The sequence below is a fragment of the Nuphar pumila genome, chromosome 13 (genome assembly GCF_984573655.1).
Source record: "Nuphar pumila chromosome 13, dmNupPumi1.hap1.1, whole genome shotgun sequence".
Taxonomy (NCBI): Eukaryota; Viridiplantae; Streptophyta; class Magnoliopsida; order Nymphaeales; family Nymphaeaceae; genus Nuphar; species Nuphar pumila.
Window position 1 is genome coordinate 53,372,978 of NC_143261.1, and position 17,468 is coordinate 53,390,445.

Here is a 17,468-nt window from a genome sequence, read left to right on the forward strand (position 1 = left end):
CCAAGGTGCTTTTGAGTTCCAAATGATCTTGTAGGGACGCTTTTGCTCTCCCATTCAGACAAAGGAGGTACCCCAAAAGAGAGAGAGAGAGAGAGAGAGAGAGAGAGAGAGACCTGATTTATTGTTTTCTTCCCACTCTTTCTCTGCCCTTGTAAGAAGGCTCTCAGGTGCGGTCAAAGGTAAGAAGGATCTCCCATTTCCCACCATGTCTTTGGGTTATGCAGAGAAGCTCTCCTATAGGGATGACGTTGGTTCCGTTGGGATGGATGAGATCTTTGACCCACCGAACGTCTTGCAGAATAAGGTGAAAGAGCGTCCAACCTTCCTTTCCTTATACTATTTCTCTGTGTTTTGCATTTTGGTATGATGGTGATGTGTTTTTCACAATTGGGTAGTCTAATTTTTTGCTATAATTTGCGCAATCCGATTATCTTGTAATCTTCACTTGTTTGGTCTTTGGATTTCGACTTGGGCACCCTTGTTTTTGTCTATATTTTCACTTGGGTGGTCAGGTTTCTCTAATGGAGACGACCCTGGTGTCTGTTTAGAGAAATAGTCTGAGACTCTTAGTACTCTCCACAAAGTTGATAGATTGCACTTTTAAAATGCGTGCTAGTTTGCTTTTCATAAATATTGAGAACTTTGATCATGCGTGTGAAGTTGTATGTTTTTTAATATGTTGGTTTATAGCTATTTCTAGTTGGCAACTTGTTATTGTTGTTATGATTAAAGTGCTTGTTGTCTCCAGGGATCATCAAGCCAGGGATTGCCTGTCGTCAGCATTCAATAAAAGGAAGGGTTGTTTGATTACAAATCTCCAATGCAACTAAAAATTCATTCCCATTTCTAAACGTTAATGGAAGAACACAACTAAAAATTGTCGAATCCCATGATGTCAAATAAAACTTTATATTGTAAAATGGTCTTCTTTTTTATGCCACAGGCATGAATTTCCACTGATAAGTCCATCTTGTACCCACTTCTAAGGTCTTCGTCCATGAAGACAAGTCCAAGGACTTTAGGAGCAATTAACAAGCCGCTTTTAGATTAATGAAGGATGGTGGGACATGAGGCATGGTCTTGCTCAAACAAGAATGTAGTCTAACATGTGATTGTGGGGAATAGATTTGGGAGATGGGGGAAAGGTTCTTTCTGAAAATAGCTATAACTAAGAAAACAAACTAAGTCTATCTTGAGAAGATGGTGATACACCTAATCAACTAACAATATGGTTACATATACAGGGCAATAGTAGGACGAGAACCACATTCTTTCCATTTCACAAATGATGTCTATAACTTCGTATAATTTTCTTACTAGGAAGGGAAGATGGTTATGAAAAGTATCGAGGATCTGCATAACATGGTTACTTCAAAATGCTCTGCACTCGGCTTGATCTCACTTTTTTTAATAGATAAGCCAAGCATATGCTCGAGATTAGGCTCACTAAGAGCTTCATAAGCTTTTAAGATGTTGGAAGATACATATATTCTTATGAAATCTTATAAGCTAAAAAACCATGTACAGCGTATTGGGTTTCACTTTTAACGAGAGGTGACATCTTTAATTCCTATCTCATCCCTTCCATAATTTTTTTTTCAAGTCAATGTTTGGTAAATATGATTCATTTTTTTCCTCTTCCCTTCCATAAAGGTTAAAAGAAACATATTTTAATAAATATGTCTCAGGGCCAAGAGAAACATAACATTGAGATTTTGGAAACTAGACACAATCTTTTATCAGATTTGGACTAACCTATAGCTCTCATGAAAGTTAAAAGACTGTGTACCTCACATCCTTTGTGCTATTTTGTTACTTATACTGCTATATTTCAAGCTTACTGGGTATTTGTAGCTAACTTCCTATCTAATCCAGTCCCTAAGAATGTGGAGAGGTGATGAGACATCATAAGTGGAGAGAGGCTATGTCTCAAGAGATAGGTGCATTGGACAAAAACTAAACGTGGGAGGTAGTCCTGTAATGAAATGGACTCAATCCAATAGACATGCAAGAACACACTTCAATCAAGTAACACACTTGATTGAATGAACCGCACCACACTCACAAGGGTCAAAATATATTTGTTATTGCATAGAGAAGCTCTTACCCGAATGAGAAATACAAGGGCCACAAAGGCCTATTTATAATACAAAGGGGCACTAAAGGGGGCAGCTCCACATGGCTGTTGGGGGCATCTCCAACAGCTATATGGAGCTGTCCCATCAAGTATGAAAAAGACTTATTACAAAAAAATAAAGGGAATAAAAAGACAAAAAATAAAATATGATCAATCCCTAATGGGCTGACGCCTATCACAGTAAAAAGATCGAAATAACCCTGATGGGTATTTCAGTTTATATATATATATATATATATATATATCTTAACACCCCCCCTCAAACTCATGGTGGAACAACCGAGAGTTTGCCAAGTAGGAAATGAAATCGAGATGACGGGATCGCTTTAGTGAATAATTCCGCAAATTGGTACTTCGATGGAATGTAAGGCAATGTGATGGTCTTTCTCAGAAATTCTTCACGAACACAGTGGCAATCCATTTCAATATATTTTGTCTTCTCATGGAATGTATGATTACTTGCAATATAGACCGCGCTCTTGTTGTCACAACATAGTCTGGAGGGTTCTGCGATGTGAATTCCCAAATCTTGCCATGACACGATACTCAGCTTCAATGGAGGAAAGAGACACCTTCTGCTGCTTCTTGCTTCGCTATGAAATTAGAGAATCACCTAAAAAAACACATAAACCAGTGGTTGAGCATCTATCATTTACGTCCCCTTCCCAGTCAGAATCAGAATATGCAATGACTTCTAACGAGGAAGAAGATGGTTAAAACCAGAGTTACCAGTCGAGGAAGCGGGAAGCGATACGGGAAGCGAGAGCGGGAAGCGAGGCACTTTCAAAAATTTAGGAAGCGGGGAAGCATGGGACCACTTAGAAGAAAATTATGAACCGTCTCGGAAGCGACCTAGGAAGCGAACCGGAAGCGAAAAATAAAAAAATGGGGGAAGCGTGGGGGAAGTGCGCTTCTCAAAAAAGGGAGATGCTTCCCCACGCGTTTCGGAAGTGCGACGTTTTGCGCTTTCAAAGTGCGTATCGGGGAAGCATGCTTCCCCATACGCCTAGGCGCTTCCGGTAACTCTGGTTAAAATAATCTATGATTGATAAAATTCTTAATATATCTAACAATTCTCGTTACAATACTCATATGTACTGTAGTGAGAGCATGCTGAAATTGACTAACAGAGTGAATAGCATGAGAAATATCAAGACAAGTACTAGAAAGATAAGACAAAGCTTCAATCATTTGTGTGTATGGAGTTAGATCTTGTAGAAGTTTTTCATCATCTTTCTTCATTTTTGCATTTATGACCTTTGGAGTATCAACCAGTTTTTTATCCGAGAGTCCTGATCGTTCAATGATCTCTGCTGCATACTTAGTCTGTGACAAAAAATAACCACGAAGTGAGTAAACCATTTCTATTCCAAGAAAATAATGTAAAAAACCAAGGTCTGTCATATCAAAGTTGTCTTTAAGCACATCTTTGATATGATTAATTCCCTGCTTGTCACCTCCTGTGTTTATCATATCATTTACGTAAAGTAGTAATATCACCATTTCTACATTGGAAGACTTAACAAATAACGCAATGTTACTAAAACAAGATTTAAAATAAAGTTGTGTCATCACACTACTGAACCTATCATACCAAGTTTTGGGAGCTTGTTTTAAGCCATACAAGGCTTTTTGTAACCAAAGGGTTTTCCCATGTGCTAAATTCAAACCTAGTGAAGGATCCATGTAAACCTCCTCATCTTGATTACCATTCAAAAAAGCATTTTTTACGTTCATTTGAAAGATAGGTCATTTTTTGATTGAAGCTATAGAAATAAGAGTCCTAACAATGGTCATTCGGGCGACTGAGGCAAACGTCTCGTCATAGTCTATTCCATATTCTTGACTATATCCCTTGGCTACTAGCTTGACTTTGTATCTTTCCAATCTACCATTTTATTTAGTTTTTATCTTGTAGACCCATCTACATCCTATAGTTTTCCTTCCTTTAGGTAATGTTTGGATTTCTCAGGTTTTTGCCTTTTTCAAAGCTCCTAATTGATCATTATCGCCTTAATCCATTCTTGATGATTTTTAGCTTCATGATAAGATGTTGGTTCTATGTATGAGTGTATGGCCATTAGGTTGACTTATATCTTGTTTCAAAGGAATCATAGGATACAAATCTACTAAGAGCCTTTGAAATTCTAATGAATTTTATAATACTAGAAGAATCTACATCTTGATTTTGAGAATATCCTTTTAAAGCACACAATAGATGGTCTTCGGTACGTCGAGTATATGTTTGTATGTTATTATGAGATAGGTCGATATTATTAAGACCCTCATTTACATTCCCATTTGCATCATGAGTGTCTTTATTTTCACTTTCACGTACATCGTGAATGTTTTCACATCTTTCATGTTCATTGACGAGGTAAAAAAGAAAGGAATAATCACAATTCTCTTGAATTTTTTCTTTGCTAAAACCAATTTCATTTTCAAGAAAAGTAACATTTCGTGAAATATATAATTTATTGCTAAAACCAATTTCACGTACAAGGGATTGCTTTTGGGGAGAGTTTGTCATTTTTATTGATAAGGCACTTACATTCAAAGACTCTTAACCTTTTATAATAAGGAGATATTTTAAATAATCTTTCAATAGGAGAGATATTTTCAATGTTTTTTTAATGCATTTTATTTATTAAATAGACTGCTGTAAGAGCGGCTTTGGCCCAAAAATCATTTGGAACATTTCTGGACACAAGAAGTGTTCTAGTGGTCTCAATAATATGTCTATGCTTTCTTTCAACTAGTTTATTTTATTGAGGAGTGTATAGACAAGATTTTTGATGAATAATCCCTTGTAGACCAAGGTAATTTTTGAACTCTTTTGACATAAATTCTCCCTCAGAGTCAATTCTAAAAATTTGAATATTAGTTTTAAATTGAGTCTTTATATAACAATGAATTTTTTTGAAACACTCAAATACTTCAGATTTTTGTTTAAGAAAAATATCCAAGAGTGTCTACTATAGTCATCCACAAACACAACATAATAAGATATACCTCCTTTAGATACAACTGGAGTCGGTCCCCATACGTACGAATGTACTAACTTAAATGAATTTTCAGATATAAAATGTATTGGCCCAAAGGGGATTTCATTTTTCCAAGAATGCAATCTTCACAAACAAAATCTCTTTCTTTATAACTTGTAAGGAATGAAAATAAGTGTAATTTGGACACACTAGGAAGTCCTAGTCTTTTGCACCAATTTTCTGTATCTTTTTTTTCACAAAATTACAAAAAATATGTTTTGATAACTCAAGATTGTCCATTACATAGAGATCTCCTTTTTTATGGCCTCACCCAATCGACTTCCTAGACTGATGAAAACAATACTTTGCATCCGTGATTCGTAATTTGAGAAATAAATAAGAGATTTAAATTTAATTTTGGTACTACTCTTATATTTGGTATGCGAAAGATTAATTGCTTTTGAAACCCCCCACAACTTTTAATTTTTAGAGATGTTCCGTCGGCGGTTGAAACATAAAAATTATTTGAGTTATGACATTCAGATGATATGGACTCATGTACAGTCATAGGAAAAGATGCACCAGAATTAAGGATCCAAGAAGTCTTACCAGGGTCACTACTTGTGGATACGACCGCTTCTGAGAAGGAAGAAGCTTGAGTTTTGAACATCAGCTGTAGTGCCTCTATTAGTTGAGCTAAAGATAACGAGCCGATACATTTGGAGTCGTCTACATTGTTCTTTTCAACCGAAGCAACTCTTTTATCATCTCTATGATTTTCTTTTTTTCTTTTTGGATAAAAAGGCTTGATATGTTCCGGTTCATAACAATGATAGCATATGATTTTACCACATTTTTTGTATTCATGATCGGCTCTTTTGTCGCTTCTTTCATAGTTATTAAAGCTTCTTTCATTATCATTTTTTGCAAAGTGAGGAGGTTTATAACTTCTAGTGTGATTACCGAGCTTTGACATAACAAGCACGAATTCTTCATCTTTTGAGGCAAATGGTTTCTTCAATCTATTTTCTTCCATGGTTAACTCCTCAAGATTTTCGACTATGGCCGGAAAACCTCCTCTATGAAAGAGAGCCGACTTGGTTCCTTCAAATTCGGGTCTAAGCTCGTTAATAAATTTGTAGAAATGCTCCGCTTTAATTTGGTTTTTACGGAGTTCTACTGTAATGAAATATGCGGAAAAACAAAGAGTGCACTAAGCACTTGCAACATCCACTAATGAACAAACAAAAAGGGCTAATACCCAAACCCACAAGAGACAACACAACATAAAAATATAAATGTCTCTTATTGAAAGAGAGAGAGCTCTCAAGAGTGAAGAATACAAGAGGGGTTCACCCCTATTTATACACAAGAGAGGGAGAGGGAGAATGGCCAAGAGGCCTTAAAAGGAGAGCCACCTAGGGGCTCCCCATGTAGTCGTTGGGAGCCCCCAACGGTCATAAATATAACCGTTGGGAGCCCCATCGACTACATGGTGGGGCCCCTTTTGTGTGAGCAAAAAACATAAAAATAAAAAGTATGTTTTACAAAAAATAAAAGGGAAAATAAAAGAGGAAAAACAAGTACCCCTATCGGGTACTTGTGAAAAGACTAAAATACCCCTATCAGGTATTACATATATAAATATATATATATATATATATATATATGAATTACATGTATTTTAACACCCTCCCTCAAGTTTTACGGGGATATAACCGAAAGCTTGTTAAGGAGAAACAAAAATCGAGGAGCCGCAAGAGCCTTAGTGAAGAAGTCCGCCAACTGGTATTCTGATGTGACGTAAGGTAATGCTATGGTTCCTCTTAGGTATTCATCACGAACGTAATGGCAGTCCATCTCAATATGCTTAGTACGCTCATGGAAGGTGTGGTTGCTTGCAATATAGATTGCGCTTTTGTTGTCGCAACACATCTTCGAAGGAGTAGAGATGATAATGCCCATATCACTGAGGAGGCTTCTTAGCCACACAAGTTCCATGGTTGTAGTGGCCATAGCACGATATTCTGCTTCCGTCGAGGACAAAGATACTTTGTGTTGCTTCTTGTATCTCCAAGAAATCATAGAGTCACCTAAAAAAACACAAAATCCGGTAGTTGAGACTCGGTCATTGGGATTTCCTCCCCAATCTGCATCAGTATACACAATTAAATCAAGTGACGAGGCAGAGGAAAGAAAAACTCCCTTAGTTATGGTATTTTTGATATATCTGACAATCCTTAAGACTGCACTCATGTGCACGGTTGTAGGTGCATGTTGAAACTGACTGACAGAGTGGACGGCATGAGCAATGTCTGGCCGTGTGATGGATAAGTAGGTTAAAGACCCAACAAGTTGCGGTAGGGAGTAGGATCCTCGAGAGGTGTTCCATCTTCCAACCTTAATTTTGCATTGATGACTTCTGGGGTTTCTGTCTTCTTATCATCGGAGATACCAGATTTGGAACAGATGTCAGCAGCAAGTTTCATCTGAGAAAGAATGTACCCTCGAGGAGAGTACACCACTTCAATTCCTAAAAAATATCTTAAGAAACCAAGGTCAGACATATCAAAATTTCCTTTCAAAACCTTTTTAATATCATTAATGCCTTGCTCATCACTTCCTGTGATGATCATATCATCAACATAAAGTAGTAAAATAACTACTAAAGACCCTGCACTTTTCACAAACAAAGCAGTGTCAGTATAACATGAACAAAAATTCAAACTTGACATTATATTACTAAATCTATCATGCCAAGCCTTTGGGGCTTGTTTTAAACCATATAATGCCTTTTTAAGTTTGAGAATCTTATTTTTACCAATAGATACTTTTGGTGGGGGATCCATGTAAACTTCTTCATTTAATTCGCCATTTAAAAATGCATTCTTAACATCGAGTTGATAGATAGGCCATTTTTTCACTGACGCAATAGCAATAAGAGTCCTAACACTAGTCATTCTAGCAACAGGTGCGAAGGTTTCTTCATAATCTATACCATATTCCTGAGCATATCCTTTAGCAACTAACCGTGCTTTATAACGTTCTAATGAACCATCACTCTTGGTTTTAATTTTGAAGACCCATCTACATCCTATTGATTTCTTTCCAGTGGGTAACGAAGTTATTTCTCAAGTTTTTGCTTTTTCAAGGGCACTAAGCTCTAAGTTCATGGCTTGAACCCATTGGGGAATATCTTTGGCCTCATTATAGTGTGCGGGTTCATGAAATGAATGCAATGCAATTAGACATGCTCTATATCTTGGAGTTAGGGACTCATAGGAAACAAACCTATTAGGAGGATTGGAGATCCGACTGGATCTCCTTAAAGAGGTTTCTTCTATGTTGGATCCTTGAGAGTATTTTTCTAAGGCGCTCATCTGAGTTTGTTGACCACGCCTAGCATATGTTTGGATTGGTCTATTATTCTCATCTATAACATTATCAAGAGGAATTTCCTCTAGGTCATTCAAAGACTCATTAGAGATTTCCTCTTCTTGAGGAGTCTCATCTTCTTGAGATAGAAGATCAAACAAAAAAGTATATTCACTTTCGTCAATATCTTTAGTTTTCACAAAACCATTTTCATTTTCCAAAAATGTTACATCTTTGGATACATAGAGTTTGTTATTTTTCAAGTCAAAACATCTAAAACCCTTTTGATTTTCTCCATAACCCAAGAAAACACATTCAATAGTTTTAGGAGATAATTTGTCCTGTTTATGAGTAATGACAAAACATTTACATCCAAAAACTCTTAATCTATTGAAGTCGGGTGTTCTTTCAAATAGTTTTTTGTATGGAGATGTATTTTGTAAGGATGAAAATATCATTCTATTTATTAAGTAAGTTGAGGTTAAGGCCGCTTCGGCCCAAAAATTCTTTGGAATTTCTTTGGAAATAAGGAGTGTCCTAGTGGTTTCCATGACGTGTCTATGCTTTCTTTCGGCCAAGCCGTTTTGTTGGGGAGTCCTAGGGCACGATCTTTGATGACAAATTCCATTTACTTCTAAATAGTTTTGAAATTCATTTGATAAATATTCTCCACCCGAATCGGATCTAAGAGTAGAGATATTACTTGAAAATTGATTTTTAACTATCATATGAAATTTTTTGAAAAAATCAAAGACTTCGGATTTTAAATTAAGAAAGTAGATCCATACATACCTAGTGTAGTCATCGATGAAAGTGACGTAATAGGAGTACCCTCCTTTAGACATGATGGGGGAAGGACCCCAAACATCCGAATGGACTAACTCAAAAGGTCTTTTGGACACAAAAGTTCGGTTTGGAAAAGGAGTAGATTTCATTTTGCCAAAAATACAATTCTTGCAAACAAAATGTTTCTCATTACAAAATTTCTTTCCAAATGGAAAGAAGTACATTTTTGAGAAACTTGGGTGTACAAGTCTTTGATGCCAAATATCAATATTTTTATCTTGGACATGGTTACAAAAAGAGTTAATGGGGAGTTTCAAGTTGCTCATGTAATAGAGATCTCCCCTCCTATGGCCTTGCCCAATCAGCTTCCCGGACCGGAGATCCTGTATAGAGCAATCCTTAGTTGAGAAGGAGATTTTACATCCATGATCACATATTTGAGCAACAGAGAGGAGATTTAAATTAAGTTGAGGTACAACTCTCACGTTTGGCACAAAGAAATCTTTTGAAAAGTTTAAGGTTCCCAAACTTTTTACTTGTAAAGATGTACCATCGGTAGTTGAAACATAGGAGTTTTTATAGTTATTACATAAATCGGAAAGCTCATTTTCAAGGGGGGTCATATGAAAGGAAGCTCCAGAGGCAATGATCCAATACGACATACCTGGAGAAGAGGATGAAGCTACGGCGGCACCCGAAGTTGATGGAATCTTGAGTAGAGTTTGTAGTGCTTCCGATAGTTGAGCAAGAGAAAAAGAGTCCTTTCCTTTGATTGCTTCCTCTTTCTTTTGAGTAGCTTCTTCAACGGAAGCAACCTTATTTTTTGGTGCTTCATTCAACTTAGGGCAATTAGGTCTTATATGACCCGGTTCTTGACAATGATGGCAAATGACTTTTCTATAGTTGCCATTATAGTTATTTTGTCTTCCAAAATGTGGAGGTTTGTAAGTTTTCATATGGTTGCCGGGTTTTGATACGGCCAAGACATCATCTCCTCCTTTAATCATGCCAAGACGGGTTTCTTCTTGGCATATTTCGGCTATGGCATCTTCCAAGGGAAGAGGCTTTGATCTATGTAGGAGGGAGGATCTAACTTGTTCATATTCGGGCCTAAGCCCATGTAAAAATTGGAAAAGTGTTCTTTTTCCATTTGTTTTCTCCTTAACTCCACATCTATACTAGAAACCCATTTTGGTTCTAGTAAAGATAACTTATCCCATAGAGGGCCAAGAGTGCTAAAGTAGTCCCTAACACTCATTTCTCCTTGCTTGATAGTCCGGATTTTTTCTTGAAGAAAGAATTGACGAGCAAGGTCTTTTTGGGTAAACATACCTTTCATGAAGAACCGTGCTTCATTTGCTATCCGAAATTTGGCAATGTTGGCGCAAATTTTGAGCTCCACATTGTTCATGAACCAAGCAAGAATCTTGGCATGCTTACTTTCCCAATCTTCTATTTTAGATTGGTGATCTTCAATGGCCTTCATGCGGGCATCTCCTTCAAGAGCTTTTTCTTGATCACCTTCCATCTTAGTTAGTTGGAGTTGTGGTTCCGGAATGGTGCCCATAACATATCCCCAAAGCTTTTTCCCTTTGAGGTTGTTTTCCATGGCGGCGGCCCACATCATGTAGTTGGAGCCATTGAGTTTGAAGGAGAGATCAATCTTTTGTTCTCCTTCCATAATAATCACTCACAAGAGGATAAAAGAAGAGAGATACAACACACAAAAAAATATAGCTACACAACTAGCTATATTAAGAAGAAGAGCATACACATGGCTTTGATACCATGTAATGAAATATGCGGAAAAGCAAAGAGTGCACTAAGCACTTGCAACATCCACTAATGAACAAACAAAAAGGGCTAATACCCAAACCCACAAGAGACAACACAACATAAAAATATAAATGTCTCTTATTGAAAGAGAGAGAGCTCTCAAGAGTGAAGAATACAAGAGGGGTTCACCCCTATTTATACACAAGAGAGGGAGAGGGAGAATGGCCAAGAGGCCTTAAAAGGGGAGCCACCTAGGGGCTCCCCATGTAGTCGTTCGGAGCCCCCAACGGTCACAAATGTGACCGTTGGGAGCCCCATCGACTACATGGTGGGGCCCCTTTTGTGTGAGCAAAAAACATAAAAATAAAAAGTATGTTTTACAAAAAATAAAAGGGAAAATAAAAGAGAAAATAAAAGAGAAAAAACAAGTACCCCTATCGGGTACTTGTGAAATGACTAAAATACCCCTATCGGGTATTACATATATATATAAATATATATATATGAATTACATGTATTTTAACATCTACATCTTGGGGGCAATGTCATTTTGGCTCAAGAAGAGCCAATTCATCCTAAAGGAGAGAGTGTGCATTGTAGTATTCCCTAATGCTCATTTCTCCTTGAGTCATAGTCCTTACTTTGTTTTGAACATTGCATATATGAACAATGTCTTTAAGATATTTTCATGCATCACTAGCGAAATCAAATTTCGCTAAACTAGAGCACTTGTGGATGTTCACATATTGATGAGCCATTCAATTATCTTGGAATGTCCCATCCTCCATTCTTTTCATTTTCTTTCGTAATCGAAAATGGCTTTGGACATTTCTTCTCCTTGAAGAGCAACTTTCTTACCATTCTCAATTTTGGTAAGAATGAGTTTAGACTCTTTTTTGGTACCATCTACCAATCCTCATAAACCCTTTTCCCATATTTTGTGCTTTACTATGGATGCCTAAATCACATAGTTTGTGTCGTTAAGTCGTTTGGGAATGGAGACAATAACTTCTCTTTTATTCTCCATTTCTTTACAATAAAGAGAAAGAAAGGAAAGAGAGAGAAAGAGAGAAAAAAGAAAAGCAATACAAAATTTGAGAGATGGTGCACTTTCCGATGCAACGATCCACGATTCATTGTTTTGCCGAGCTCAAGGTCCTCCTCTTGATGCTATCACGATACTTCTCTTGATACTTATTAGAATAAAACTTTAAGAGCACCATAGCTCTGATACCATGTAATGAAATGGACTCAATCCAATAGACATGCAAGATACCACTTAATCAAGTAAGACACTTGATTGAATGAACTCCACCACCCTCATAAGGGTCAAAATATATTTGTTATTGCATAGAGAAGCTCTTACAAGAGTGAGAAATACAAGAGCCACAAAGGCTTATTTATACTACAAAGGGGCACTAAAGGGGGCAGCTCCACATGGCTGTTGGGCTACTCCCAACGGTCACATTTGTGACCGTTGGAGGCAGCCCCAACAACTATATGGAGCTGTCCCATCAAGTTTGAAAAAGACTTATTACAAAAAAATAAAGGGAATAAAAAGACAAAAAATGAAATATGATCAGCCCCTAATGGTCTGAGTCTTATTACAGTAAAAAGACTGAAATACCCCTGATGGGTATTTCGGTTTATATATATATATATATATATATATATATAAAATCTTAACAAGTCCCATTACCAAAAGAAAGAAACCCGGTTGAGTGCAAGTGGGTGTACACATTCAAATATAATTCAGATGGATCCATTGAGAGCTATGTCACAGGGATTCGGCTAGCAGGGTGCCACACCCGCGTCGACGCGACGCGACGCGGGTGCTGCACCGAGTGCGGTCAACGCACCCAGGGTCATTTTGGTCTAATTTTTGGACTTAAAAAAAATTTTGCCAAGAAAAATTTGTTTGCCCTATATGTCACAAGGATTCTCCAACTAGGTGCCGTACCCGCACCTGCACCCGATGTGGTCAACCTAACCCTGGGTGCAGTCAACTCACCCAGGGTCATTTATGTCCAACTTTTGGACTTTATATATATATATATATATATATATATATATATATAATTTTTTATATTTTTGCCGTACCCCCGCACCCAAGTTTTTTGAAAGTGCCGCACCCACACCCATGTGACATAGATTGAGAGGTATATCACAAGTTTGGTGGATAAGGGGTACAACTACAACCAATCTTATGTTGTAGATTATCAAGAGGCCTTTGCTCCTATTACTAAATTGACATTTATTAAAGTTCTAATTAGCTTGGCAGCTTAGAGAGGATGGGCACTACACCAATTTGATGTAAAAAATGCATTCCTTCAATGTAACATGAATAAATAAATAAATAAAAATATATATATATATATATATATATATATATATATATATATAGAGAGAGAGAGAGAGAGAGAGAGAGAGAGAGAGTAATGCGCTCCTTCTACCCACCTATGTCACACGGACTCGGCTCCAAGGTCGCCGCACCCGCGTCGACACGCACCGACACGGGTGCGGACACGGGTGCGGCTCGGACTCGGTCAACCCGACCCTGGGTGTGGTCAACGCACCCAGGGTCATTTTGGTCCAGTTTTTGGTTTTTTTTTTTTTTTGAAATTTTCTGGGCTACAGCTGTAAGGAAAAAAACCCATCACAACTAAAAAACCTGTACACTTTCAAGTTTTAAGTACAGAATGGGCACAACTCAAGTTTTTGTGGTTTTTTCCTGTATGAAGAAAGTGAATTATTACAGTGTATGAAGAAAGTGCCCAAAAGTGAATTATTCCTGTATGAAGAAAGTGTGCAGAATGCCTTCACAACTCATCAGCTGTCCCCTAATGGGCACAACTTTGACCGAGTCTTATATATATATATATATTTATTTTTTTTTTAATATATATATAGCCGAGTCCCCGTGTCCAAAATTTTTGAAATTGCGCCGCACCCGTGTCGCACCCGCACCCACACCCGCACCCATGTGACATAGCTACCCACCTTTTTGTTCTACTCCATTCTGCCCCCTCAAAAATCATAGTTTTTGGTATTTTTTCTCACATCTAACACCATAGATGTGATCTATAGATTTTGTTTAGTGGGAACCGGCTTTTGGATCACTGGAATCTGACTTGTATGTAGGTTTTTCTGGTGATCCAAAATCAATGGCTATGAAGGTACCAGTTTTTTCCAACTCATAAAAACATGTTTTTTTGTGAAAAAACATGATCCAAGAGTCGATTCCTACTAAATCGAGCATGCTAAACACATCTAACGGTTCAAATCTATCATAAAACACTTCAAAACTATGGGGCAGAGTGAGAAATGGGACCTAATATGTTCAGTTCTCATATATATATATATATATATATATATATATATATATATATATATATATATATATATATATATATATATATATATATATATATATATATATATATATTAGTAATGCACTCATTCTGGCCCCTTCAAAAATCATAGTTTTTGGTATTTTTTCTCACATCTAACACCATAAATGTGATCTATAGGTTTTTTTAGTGGGAACCGGCTTTTGGATTACCGGAATATGACCTGTATACAGGTTTTTCCGGTGATAAAAAATCAATGGCTATGAAGGCATCAATTTTTCCTGTCTCATAAAAATACCTTTTTTCCATAAAAAAAACATGATCCAAGAATTGATTCCCACTAAATAGAGCATGATAAACACATATAACGGTTCATCTATCATAAAACACTTCAAACTATGGGGCAGAACGAGAAAAGAGGGCCTAATATGTTCAGTTCTCTCTTGGCTCTGTTAAAGTACTTGTGATCATACTCTTTTCATGAAAGGAGAGAAGAAACTGTCAATTTTAATTGTTTATGTTGATGATATTGTGATTATAGGAGATAATGAAGAGGAAATTCAGGGACTCAAAAGGTACTTGCATGAGGTGTTTGATATCAAGGACCCTTGCATTATTTCTTGGGAATGGAAGTGTTGAATTACTATCCCAGAGTAAATGCATGCTTGATGTATCGGATGGAGTGAGAATACTTGGGTGTAAAGTTGTGGATACACCTATAGAGCCAAATCAGAAGTAGGGATTGTATAAGGATGGCAAAACTGAAAATATAGGAAAATATCAAAGGCTAGTCAAGAAGCTTATAGACATAATGCTGAGATGCATTATCATAGTAATCTAGTTTACGATGAAAGAATCAAACGTGTTGAGATGCATTGAAATTTTATGAGAGAAAGTTGAAGCAAAGTTGTTTTCCCTTTCCCACATTTGCACTCAATTTCAACTAGCAGACATTTTAACGATGGGTGTAAACAAATCAAGATACTAGCAGCAAGTTGGGGATGCTTGATATATTTTCCCCAACTTGAGGTGGAAATGTTTTGAAGCTAACACTACGCGTATGTGTGTGCATTTATGTATTTATATATACAATATAGATAAAAATGGACTTGATTAGGATTAACTGAATCTACTTTTGGATAAAAATGGACCTCAGTGTGGTTGACTTCACCTAACACAAAGGAAGCCGTGTCCAAGTGTCGCACCCGCCAGGGTGCAGGTGCGACATGGGTGTGGTGCCCTGTTAGAAGAGTCCGTGTTACATAGCATTAGATTTGTTTCTATTAAGTTGCAATTTCTAATGTGTATTCTAGTTTATATGATCTTGATTTAGTTAAAATTGTCAAAGAGTGCAAATTTTGTTTCTATTAAGTTGCTTTGTTTCTCTCATGATTGAGCACCTCATCATTGGGTAATCTTCAGTATGATGTGTCTATCATACTACTGAGATTGGCTGTCTCCAGATTCTCTTAGAATCTATTAGTTGGATGTATCCTTTTATACTTTCATCTTGCTATTACTGATCTCTGCTTTCTTAATGATTGCAAACAGATTGAAGAGCTAGCCATGTTGATACAAAAGGTTAGAAGCTTTCCATGTAAAAAATATAACCTTGTTTGCTCTATTAATGAAAATTGCATTTTCAGGCTACTTGCTAGTAATTCTCTCATTTATTGTTGCCTATTTTTGCAGAGTAAGCATTTGGTGGCATTTACTGGAGCAGGTATATCAACTTCCAGTGGTATACCTGATTTTCGGGGTCCTAAGGGAATTTGGACTCTTCAGGTATAGAAAGTCTTTCAACTGAAACATTTTATAAATTTGAGAAGCCGTTTTTGTTTTGATCTGTTCATTGTCTCATGGTGCATTTGTGGGGCGTGCTTTTTGTGGTTTCGTGACCAAACCCTTCTGGAACTTAATATTCTATGTTTCTACAGAAAAGCAATATGAGCATCTGAAGATGTATTATTACAATGTCAAACAGTGTAACCATATTGAATATGGTTCACATCATATCCGAGTTATATTTTGTCCCAAATTTTAGAATAATTTTCATCTATAAATTAAAGCAATCTAAAATAAATAAGAACGTATGAAGTCAAATTGACACTACCTCATGTCATTGCATCCAATAAAATTAGAAGCACAACCTTTCTCTCTAATGCTCCCTCCTACCTTTTTGTACACATGTTTACTCACATGCATATGTCCCGTTTTTAATTAATTCATTTTTATCAGGTCATTAGTTTCAGCTAAATGATTGTAATGACTTAGCTACCATCTGAATAATAGAACTGTTTTCAGTCAAAATCTTCTAATTCTCTTAAGGTACTTCATTTGAACTGAATTGCTTTTTGAATATTATGCGTGTGTGATTTCCTGAAATGCTTAAATATGTGTCCACTCTTTGGGTCATGTCTATTCCCTGTGACATTGGGGGGGGATCAGTGGTCTTTGTCTGCAAATTAACATTCAGCCCTAGTTACAAATATGATTGATAAATTAATTTTATCATAATTTTTGTGTTAAATTCAAAAACTGAGATTTGTATAAAGTAGATGTTTTCTTATAATCAGTTTTGTATAAAATAGATGTAAGTAATTTATCACTATTTACTTTATTATGATCTTATTGCACTTTTAACCAAAATATCACATAAAATTCATGATAATATAATTATAAGTATTCTAAAGGGCTTTTCATTGTTTGACTGCAACAGAAAAGGGCACTACTTAAATAATTTTTTACATTTGAAAGGTGGGCTTGAAATGGTAAAAGTTCAACACATGAATTTGAAGACACAAGGAAACCTACTTTTTAAAAGGTGCTATGACCCTTCTAACTCCCCATCAATATAAGACTAAAACTAGAGGGAGGTAAGGCTGTTAGGTTTTAAGTTTTAACCCCCCAAACACACACCTTTGCTGTGTGTCTTTGACCTCTTGGTTATTCCAGCGATTACCAATTGGAGAACCCAAATCAGAGAATCGAGGACTTTAGTCTTTTTTTCTTGTGGTGAATCTCCTTCAGATTTTCAGCGAGATAATTTCTGAAACTCTC

General features: G+C 36.6%; 1 protein-coding gene across 1 annotated transcript in view; it reads left to right on the forward strand.

Annotated features, from left to right (window-relative positions):
• The first annotated feature begins 205 nt into the window (after nt 1-205).
• The window catches only part of SRT1 (sirtuin 1), a 39,446-nt gene continuing 22,183 nt past the window's right edge, over nt 206-17,468 (forward strand). The window contains exons 1-3 of the mRNA XM_089986209.1: nt 206-304; nt 15,960-15,989; nt 16,101-16,193. Coding sequence (XP_089842335.1) covers nt 206-304; nt 15,960-15,989; nt 16,101-16,193 — 222 coding nt within the window. The remainder of the gene's footprint in view (nt 305-15,959; nt 15,990-16,100; nt 16,194-17,468) is intronic.